The sequence below is a fragment of the Pholcus phalangioides genome, unplaced genomic scaffold (assembly GCF_987345545.1).
Source record: "Pholcus phalangioides strain wild (caught in Gottingen) unplaced genomic scaffold, Ppha-v1.0 ptg000008l_1, whole genome shotgun sequence".
Taxonomy (NCBI): Eukaryota; Metazoa; Arthropoda; class Arachnida; order Araneae; family Pholcidae; genus Pholcus; species Pholcus phalangioides.
Genome location: NW_028301601.1, coordinates 38,310,504 through 38,321,309, shown reverse-complemented (window position 1 = coordinate 38,321,309; position 10,806 = coordinate 38,310,504). Strand labels below are relative to the sequence as shown.

At 36.0% G+C, this 10,806-nt stretch overlaps 1 protein-coding gene across 4 annotated transcripts in view; it reads left to right on the top strand.

Annotated features, from left to right (window-relative positions):
• Positions 1 to 551: 551 nt before the first annotated feature.
• Positions 552 to 10,806, top strand: part of LOC149084256 (citron Rho-interacting kinase-like) — a 115,410-nt gene continuing 105,155 nt past the window's right edge. For 3 of the 4 annotated variants that reach the window (XM_089234621.1, XM_089234620.1, XM_089234618.1), the window contains exons 1-5: positions 552 to 801; positions 3,047 to 3,248; positions 5,885 to 6,060; positions 8,011 to 8,252; positions 8,602 to 8,695. In XM_089234621.1, the coding sequence (XP_089090747.1) occupies positions 3,047 to 3,248; positions 5,885 to 6,060; positions 8,011 to 8,252; positions 8,602 to 8,695 (714 nt within the window). In that variant the 5' untranslated portion in view covers positions 552 to 801. Of the gene's footprint in view, positions 840 to 3,046; positions 3,249 to 5,884; positions 6,061 to 8,010; positions 8,253 to 8,601; positions 8,696 to 10,806 lie in introns of all 4 variants that reach the window. The other variant, XM_089234619.1, reaches the window with a different exon arrangement.

Here is a 10,806-nt window from a genome sequence, read left to right as displayed (position 1 = left end):
CTACATTCCATTCACAGCTAAAGATGTCTGCCGTCACTTTATTCGAATCTTTTTTCGAATTTTTTGGCTCTGCTTCATTCGCAGCTGAAAATACCTGTCATGGCTTCATTCGCAGCGGGAAATGCTTATCTCCGCTCGATTTGGAACTGACGACGAATTCACGAACGAAAAGAAAAATGTATAAACTTGATAATAAAGTAAGAATGCATAAAAAAAATTGCTTGATAGACGTAGAAGCTTGGTACTTCTAACATTTTTATGTAATTCTGTTGAAATTGTCATTTTTTTTGTTAATCGAAAAACGTTTTCTTTTGAGATGACCCACCATTTTTTACTTGTCAAGACAGCGCAAATGTTTCTTTGGAATCAGTGCTGCTGATCGTGACATCACCTCTAATGCACCCCTACGCCCTCTATATAGAACCCTTTTGTATATGAACACTGAGCTATAAGCAAAGCTGCATTAAGAGTATCTTTCAAGCGGCTTTGGCTATAAGTAAACTTGACTTATAGCTCAGTGTATATGAAGGCGTCTTACAGCCCTATTGGATGACTGCCATGCCATATCATGAGTAACACTGGGGCAGCTAGCCGATACAAAGGCCGACTCGTTTTAGTTGGATGGCGGGCTTTTTTTAAGAGGTGTTGTTTGTATAGTGACGAGAGAAATCAAAGTGATGGCCGAGGCGTTGCTGTTGGCATTTCGCTGTATTTTGCGAAGGTGGCTTCGTCGTTTGTGACGTCATAAGTAATTACGCACCTCGAAAGAGCCCAAGTAGAGGCAAGTGCAAGTATTTGAAGGTGAATTTTATCCTCGAGTTTCTACCCTTCAATATAATGTACGTGGAATACTCTTTATTTCGTCATAAGATTAATAATGATTTTCAGGGCAATTATTCCTTTATTCGTTTCAGAATTTGGCAATTAATTATATACACAATCATTAACTATTAATCGGTTACTTGTTAATGTGAGAAATTCGAAGTTTCCAATAACTTATAAAGTTGATGTTGCCAGCAAATGGAGGAAAGCTTCTTTCTTTCCGTGGACGGGAACAGCCATAGCCGTGATTCCCAACGTGAACTCAACACCCTGCCGGGGATGGGGGGGGGGGAATCATTAATTATCAATAAAAATTCATATTTAATGAACACATTCTCTCGGAATAAGTAAAATTCTCCAAATATGTGGGACTCACTATTTGCATCGATGGATTTACCTGTTAAGACACTACTGCGAGAATCAAAATACCACATTAGCAATTGGGCTTCACATAGTTTTTTAGGCCTGCATTGTTTTAAAGGCTGAAAACTTGTGTTTTTTTTTTTAAACCAGGTTTTGGGCTCGAGTTTTAAATTTGCACAAATAGATTGAAACAGCATTTAAATATTTCTTCAATATTTTGATTTTTAGGAGATTTGGTGGGGTGTGGCGAAGTAAACGAAAACACTGAGCTATAGTATAATCCCTTTTGGCAATGTTTTCTTTGATGTGAAAAACACTCAACAGCGTAACAAGAATTCGCCAAGAGTGAAATGGAGTCATGCTTTTGGACATCTTTCTTGCCCAAAAAAAGGGATAATGCTGGCTGTTAAAATGAAAAAATGACAATATGAAACAAAAGACAATGACAAAACATTCTAAGAGTAAGTAAGGATCTCTATTCAGATGATCTTTATTTGATGAATTGGCGATAAATATGGTAACCTTGTCCTAACCTGACCATACATTAGGAAAAGGAGATAGAAAAAAAGAAAAGCAACGAATAAAACAAATCAGAGGTAAAAAGTATAATAGATAAAAATAGAGTATATACAAAGAATATGCTAGGAAAACTATATACAATACAGCGTATCAAGGAACAAAGAAAAATAAGCTCTAAAATGCTGACAGACGCTATTTGAATGTGGCACTGTATGTTACTATACAAAGGTCTATTATTTGATCTGTAAGTGCAGTAATGGCAACACAGAAGCCGAAGGAAATAAAATAGCCAATAGAAAAGATTACGCAGCCGTAATCTGTGCCAGTGAATCAAGAACAAGAAGAGTGAAAGGGGCTATTCAAGTATTACGTGAGCAGATTTTTAGCCATTTTTGACCCCCCCTCAGCAAAACACTGACCCCCCCCCCCCCTTCCCAGTCAGCAAAATTTCGTCAGCAGCTTGGAATATTTCATATCTTCAAAAAGAGTGGCTGATGACATAATCAAACTTCAACCCCCCCCCCCCTTGTCAGCAAATCCAAAATCCCCCCCCCCTTTTGATGCTGAAGTAATACTTGAATGACCCCAAATAAGCATGATCAGGTAAGTCCAGAGAAAATAATTAGAGCAATTATATTTCATCAAATGAGAACAAATTATATTTTAAGGCCAATTACAATTATAATGCCCATGTGAGTGCAGTAGACTCGATAATCCAGCCAGCCCGTCCAGTAATCCAGCATTTTAAGCTGGGTTTTCTTCTAGTGTAGAAGAAAAAGCATGACTGTGCACAGAATTTTATATTATTTTAATGGGCCTTTTCAATTAGCTTCCAGTAATCTGGCACACACTGGTCTGATGTGCGCTGGATTAGTGAGAGAGTAATGTATAAGCTAAATATAATTGAAAGGTTGATGGGGCTCCAACCCTGTGACAGACCTTGTATTTTATAAATTTTTTACCATTTATATTTACCATAAAATCAATATGGGGGAGGGCCCTAAATCGCCTTTGAAAGTTGTTTTCCCATTGTTTTCAGGTAATATTAGGTGGTCTCTGTCCTGTTTACCTTGGATTTTGAGACTATTGTTCATTAGTTACTATTTCAGGTCATCAATTGCAAATGTGATCTTTCATCTTTAAATTCACTACAGTCAGTGTGCTGGTGGCAGTCAATTTTCCATCAACGTCATTTTATTAAACATTGAGATGTTCAAGCTGATGAGTTATGATAATTATTTGATAGATTGTGTGTGTGTAAACTTATTCTTCATTACCAACATGTTTTGACTTACTGTTTTCTTCTTTCTCTTCTCTCATTGAAACATTTTTGGATGTAAAGATGTCTTCCCGTACGGATGAACCAGTTGTCAGTCGAATCATTCGTTTAAATCAGATGATTCTAGGCAAAGGACTTCGAAATAATCCTGATCATCATATGATTCACAGAGATGGTTTGCTGGATGCATTGTTTGCTTTATACGATGAATGCAACACGAAGCATATGAAAAAAAATATACATGTTACACAATTCATAGAAAAGGGTAAATACAGATTCAAATCCATATTTATGCTACCAGTAAAAATTCTTTGAACTGCATAATGCCAATTTAGCTGTACAAATAGCTGTACTAATACAAATGCAAGATTCCAAGTGGCCTTACAAACTTATTTTCTAACACTTCTCTTTAAAGGTTTGATACAAGACTTGACAAATCACAAAGTAATCTAGGCCCCCTGGACAATTATTTTGGGAGCCAAAAATTCCCCCCCCCCCCCCCCCGTACAAGATGAACAGGCTAAAAACAGTTTTTGAAACTTTTCCAGGACATATAGGCCTATCAATCTTTTGGTATTGATACATTGATATTGATATAAATTCTAACATTTTGTTTTCTCCTTAGATTTCAATTTGTTAACCACACATAGAAAACTTTGGACATCAATACCAATTTCTTAGTCGCTGCTGTGACTTGATGCCTGGAATTTGTCAAGTCCTGGTTTAATAGAATACTCTCACATAATTGCTAATGCTCCCGTTTTTTACCCGGAAGCCTTCCAATTTTTAAGCCTTATCAAAATCTTCCGGTCAGAAGTCAAAAAATGATGCAGTTCATTGGTATGTAATAAGCATAAAAACCAATGCAATCTATAACCAACAATGATGTAAACACGTCTAACCTAACTACTCAATTTTTCTTCTCAATGTTGACATTCGTTCCATCACACTCAACAACCACCAGTTTTGAAAGCAACAAAAACAGTATGCTCTTGTACAGCTCTGTTCTGTGACATCAATATAATTAAAAATCCAAAATAAAAGAGAACTGTTCTCTGTCCATGAAAGATTTGAAATCCGTTCATAGACACTTGGATTATAATAAACTTTATTTTAAAATTTAAAATTCAATTTTAAATAAGCTTGAATCAATGGTATCTCAGTTTCATCGATCATTTTATAAACTTAACAATTTTCTTTGTTTTGAATCAATTTTTATTCAATTACATTGATGTCACGCTATTTTATCATGCATGCAACATGTTAAAAATGGAATTTTTTTTTAAATTTACAAAACAACAGATATTACAATTTATTACAGATGTGTACAGAATTGTGTTACAGATATTATAATTTCACATTGGCATATACAATCAAAAATATGTGCACCAAGTTTGAAATAATATTAATATATACAATGTTAAATATTTAAAATTATATTTCCACTAGAGAACGTTTTTCACCACTCCGTTAAAAGATAGGTGACCTCCCTTTATAAACATTCACTTGAGGTGTAGAACCTTGAGATGGTAATATTTTCAGCTGAAATTTGGAGACATTGTTTTAGCCAGTTTGGCACCATTTAATGAGTTAGGCAGTACAAAACGAAAAAGTGTTTTTCACTCTGAGTTAAAATTAATTGTACAAAAGAAAGTTTAGCATAAGATGAATATTCACATTTTGTATGTTCTGTCTTTGGGCCAGGGGTGGGAACCCTGCGCCAATTGCGCCGCACTGCGCCAAAACTAATATCTTGCGCCATCCTGCTCCAATAGCGTATTTTCGCATTTTTCTGCGCCAAATATCGAATTTTGCTTCAGTATGCCCGGAATTTCGGAAAGGACGCCAAAAAATTGTTGTTCCTGCTAGCCACGAAACGTTTCTTTACTTGAAGAGCGTGTTTTATTCCACTATACTTAAACTATTGGCCCCTGACACGACCTCCTATATAACCTAGGTTATCTTATATAGGTGGTCGTGCCCCTGATCGGGCTTTCCATCGCGAAACCCCGATATTGTCCGTGATCGTGGAACTGAAGATAGTTTGCAATGCCTTTCAGCTTTAAAGTGCAAATTCGAGTGTTTCCATTTAAAAAAAAAAGTCGTCACTGGAAGCAGCAGAAATTACTGTAGTCGATTGTCATTGTGTTAAATCCCGATGTTTCGTGAAAAAATTTTCATTCCGGGAGTAAAAAGCGCATGTTCGCCGAATTACGAATGTTAGTTTAGAAACTTTGCCGAATAACGAGCATTAAATCGCCAATGTTGCCGAATAACGAGCATTAAATCGCCAATGTGCCGAATAACAAGCGTTAAATCGTCAATATCGCCAAATAATGCGCGTTAAATCGTCAATCTCGCCAAATAGCGATTATCAGATCGCTAATCTCGCCAAATAATGAGTGCTGAATCGCCAAACATCGAGTTGATTCTTCCGAAATTCTCTCCCATTTTGCAACAATTTCTTTCCAAGTATAAAAAAATTTAAAACTTATAAAATTTTTTTAGCTCATTTGAAGTGCTGCTGTTCAAGGCAGCAAATAGTACCCACAGTAAGCAAAAATCATCTTAAATAGACGGGTGCAAAAAATTTTAATAGCCGCTCTTTCAAACAAGGTGTCAAAAGCCTAAAAAACACAAATCAAGCTGACGAAAAGATGTTTGATAACAAAAGACAGTGCAGTTTTATTTTGAAAAGGGTTGAAGGTTAACGATAATATTCTTGTTAATTTCACTGCTCCAATTTATAAATATCTGCTCTGAATCCCATATTTTGCTGCTCCAAATCCTGAATTTTGCTGCTCCGAAATGGACTTAGTCACTTCCCACCCCTGTTGGGCTATTAAAAAAGGTCAAGTTTTAAAATGAGGATGACGTTTTTTTTATGTTTCTTTTTTTCAGTGAAATCCCTGATAGAAGAACTGAAATGTATGCGTGTCAGTGTAAATGATTTTGAAGTAAAAAAAATAATTGGTCGTGGTAATTTTGGGGAAGTTCAAGTCGTGAGAGAAAAAGCTACCAGTGATGTTTATGCCATGAAGATACTCAGAAAAGCAGAGACATTAGCACATCAGGGTGTATGTAGTTTTTTATATTTAATATCTTTTATTTCTCTGCTCATTCTCCATTATTTCCACAACTTTATAATATTCTGAATATTGTTGAAATATTTTTATTTCAATATTTAAACGTGTGCCTTTTACTATTTTACTAGCTATAATACCTGGCGCTGCCCAGGTTTTCTTCAATGAGGCTTTTTGGATGAGGATATACTTTCTTTGATGAGCATACAAACGTGTCTAAGTTAACCAATATGGTGACTTCCTGCTCAACTCATGAAATAAACAAATCTAGATTTAAAGAAACGTAGAAATTAATTTTCTTTTTTTAAGGGGCGCTAGGTATTTCGATTCTCCCCGAACTTCAAGTTATTCATCTGCCTGTTTCAGCTTCCAAAAATGCTTAGTTAAAGCTCTGGAATTTTTTTTATGTACTTTATGGGCCCATAATTTTTAAAACATCCTAATCCACATGAATTTATGCAGTTGAATAATCAAAAGACAATACAGAGACATTAATTTTTATACTTAAGAAGATATAAATAAAAGGTTGAAGTCAATGTTATTGCATGGATATCCAACTAAAAAGTAGGTCTGGCTAATTACTCCTATTTATTTTTCCTTTGTATATCTCTCTAAGCGAACTCAATATTTCAAAAATCGAGAATTTAATACAATTTTTAAAATTATTGATGTGGTGGAAAATCTCACTAAATTTCCGCATTTCTACAGTAAAATCGTTAATTTTAACACTGATTTCTATGGGGATATTGATACTGATTTCTGCTCTTTGCTTGACCCTCAAAGTGATGCTGATGATGATTATGACGTCATTCAAAACGCCTCGTTACTGGGAGGATTGAAAAAGTGGCAAACCATTATAAAGGCATATGCATGTCTGAAATGCAATGTTAGAGAACCACGGTAAACATTCCGAAAGTGATTGTTGAAGCTTGGAACCATTGGACCACCGATAGTTTTTTTACCCATTTCGGGCATTTGCCCAGCTCTGACAAACTTTTAAAGTAGCCTATCATTCAAGTTGGGCCCCATTTGGTATATGTACAAAATTTGGTGATGATTGATCTAAAATTGTAAATTTGTATAGAGAGCATGCACACACACATGCAGAAAATCAATTATATATATAGATTGAAGCAGGAGGGAAGTTGAAAATATATTCATCAATTCGTAATGAGCATTTTTGACTTTGAGAAATGTCATCAAATAAGAGGTGTGAAGATAAAATACAGTGAAATGTCTATATAATGATACTCAAGGGACTGCAAAAACTTATCTTTATAAAGTAGTTATCATTATATGAATAGGGAATATATTAACACTATGACAAGAGTGCATCAGGACCAGAAAGTAATAGTTATAGAGCAGGCATTTTCAACCTATTGTGAGCACCGCAGTGCTCAAAACTCGTATCTAATTTCATGCTCACGAGCAGTTGATCAACATTTCAATTTAAACACCTTGCACAAATTGTATTCAAGGATTATAATTATCCTAATTTCAGACATACGTTTATCAAACTTGCAGAAAGGGTGCTCTTCTTTTAATAATTCCCATAAGCAGTGCTCGCGACTCGAAAAAGTTGAAGACCCTTGTTATAGATGATATTGTTATACACGATCAAATCTAATAATTTAAAAAAAAATCAGTTTTCAGTTAGTTTTTTTATTTGAATCAGCTAATTAACTAACCTGTATCAATTTCTTGGTTGCCATATTGTAAATAAAACTTGGTAATTTCTGTCCATTTTTTAAAATCTATTTTGAAGTAGAAATGTTTTTGTTGCTTGATTTAAACATTTCGTTCGGGTCTTTAACTAGTTTTATAAAATGCAAAAATTTTTACCTGTGACTGGAAGTTTCTGTATTACAGAATTTTTTTTGTGTGCTGAATATAATGATGGTACTTGGTATGCAAATAAAAGTTTCTTTTATATGTTTTTGTTAGGCAGCATTTTATGAAGAAGAAAGAGACATCATGGCCAAATCTAATAGCCCATGGTTGACAAAGTTGCAGTATGCCTTTCAAGATTCTCAAAATCTGTATTTTATCATGGAGTTTCATCCAGGCGGGGATATGTTGACACTATTGGAAAAGTACACTGTGCTCAGTGATGAAATGGCTCGTTTTTACCTTGCAGAACTTATGCTTGCTATACACAGCGTTCATTTGATGGGCTATGCACACAGGTACTGTTCAGTAAAGTAACATTTAAATTTCAATTTTGCTTTGAAAACCTTGAGAGAATCAGAGGAAGATAGATTGTTACCCTAGCTTTTATAGTTTCTACTTTTACCTTCATGAAATAATAGTCTTCATTGCTAATTGAAAAATCTTCAGTAATTATTTTTATGAGCAAAAATTTGTCTTGTATCAAAATAATCAGTGATAACAAAATAGTTTGACTTAAATATCGCAATTGTTTAAATACTATTTATATGCATTTTTATATATAATGTGAGCTGCTCCTCCTTGTTATAAATTTTTATTTGATTTTTTTTTCTAGTATTAATTTTGATCTTGCTTTTTATTTTTCAGAGATGTAAAACCAGATAACATCTTGATAGATAGAACTGGTCATATAAAATTAGCGGATTTTGGATCGGCATCCAAGATAGGTAGCAATAAAAAGGTACTATTTCAATTATGTCAAATTTATTCATACTCGACCTAACAGAATTCTCTTTCAAATGATGGTTTGTTGTTTTAGATTACTCTTGTCCCCACCCAACCATCTTCGCCTTCAAACACACTTTTCTGGCAGGAAAAAGTGGGTGCTAAAAGTGTTAATTAAGTTGAAATTGTTTATGAAAATAATGAAGGAATTAATATATTCGTTGAATTTAAGTGCTGCTAAAACTGGGGTTGGAAAAATACATGTATCATTTTTCATATCGTCTCCCTCATGTTAGAAGCACAAATGTGCAATGTCCTAGGAAAAAATGAACATGAGAAATGACGTTTATATTGTTTACTCTACCCATGTTACTCTATGGAAGTTATTTTCCTAAAATGTTTTATAGCGTGTTTAACTGCTTCACTTAGAAATGGCGAGAAATCCAGATGATCTGTTTGACGAATCAGTGATAAATATAATAACCTTGTAACATAATGACATGTTAGAAAAAGGAAGAAAAAAATATATAAAAGTAAGAAAAAAAATAGAAAAAGAAAACCGCTTATTAATATACTCTCGTATCTGTTATACTTTAAGTTTCGTGGTGATGAGGGGAGAGGAAACAGACGTGTTTGAATTTATTTCGTTTACGTTTTGACGCAATATTGCATCCTTGGTCGTAAAGTGGTTAACACTTTTGGGTTTGCACTATTTCAACTATGTTTGTCCCTGTGGACTGCAGGCTTTTGACACTTTCATGATTTTTTTTTTTAAATATTTAGAATATACAAGCTCAAATACATATACAATATACATATATATAGCTCAAAACAAGTAGGGGAGCAAGCAAAAAAGTGAAGAAAACCGTGCGAGACAGCCACGTATTGGCATACAACGGATAGTACACGTGTATCAATGCGCAATACAGAAAAAAGACGTAAAAAAATTTGGAATTAAGCTTTAATTCTTTGAAAGTATGGAAAAAACATGAAAAGATGATTTAGGGCAACAATTTGGTTTTGACATGAACACAAACTGTTTAGACATGATGCATGAGTTTTAATAGGGCGTGTGGTCTCCTCGAACAGCTAAGATTGCTGCACACCTGTTTACCATGGATGCCATGAGGTTATCAATCAGACTTTGGGGAATACTGTGCCACTCCTCAAGAAGTGCAATCTGCAAGTCTCGGACAGTAACAGGCGGCCTTGGTCGCGCAGCAATGCGTCATCCGATTCAGGTCAGGAGAGCACGCTGGCCATTCCATACACTGTATTGTTTCAGCTTCTAGCATGTTCTCCACCAGACGAGCTCTATGTGGTTGGGCATTATCATCCTGGAAAACAAAGGAATCTCCAATGGCTCCAGCGTAAGGGATGACATGAGGTCGCAGTATCTCGTCTGCATACCTTCGGGCCGTCAAAGTGCCATTCCGAATGATATGCAGGTCCGTACGTCCGCCTATGCTGATTCCACCCCATACCATCCAACCAGCTCGTCTGTATTGTGACCTTTCAAGAACGAATGCGGGGTTATTTCGAGTGCCCCCCTGTCCCCCCATACCAGAACACGTCGGGTGTCACACTCCAGACTGAATCGGGACTCGTCTGTAAACAGCACTTGGCTCCAATCATGTTGCTCCCAATCTCGATGTTCAGCAGCCCATCTTCTTCGGGCCGCACAGTGGCGTGGGGTCAACGGAATGCAGACCATTGGCCTACGTGCATAGAGCCCTACCTCATGAAGCCGATTACGTACTGTTTGGCTGGACACCTTTCGTCCTGTTGCCAAGAGCAACCGTCTTTGCAGCTGCGTAGCATTCTCTGTTCGGTTTCGACGGGCTGTTAACCGTACATACTGGTCATCAGTTGCTGTAGTGGCACTTGGCCGACCTTGCCCTGGTCGACATCTAACATTTCCTGTTTCTTGGAATCGATTCCACAGCCTTGCAACAACACTTCTGGCGACTCCAACAGCGTCCGCGACACTACGTTGTGTTTGCCCGGATTCCAGTCTGCCTATAACACGCCATGCCATGGATTCCGGTAAATCACGATTTTGAGACATCCTCAAGTCACCTTGTCTCAAAAAAAAAAAAAAAAAATACTGCGCAATCGAATTTCACA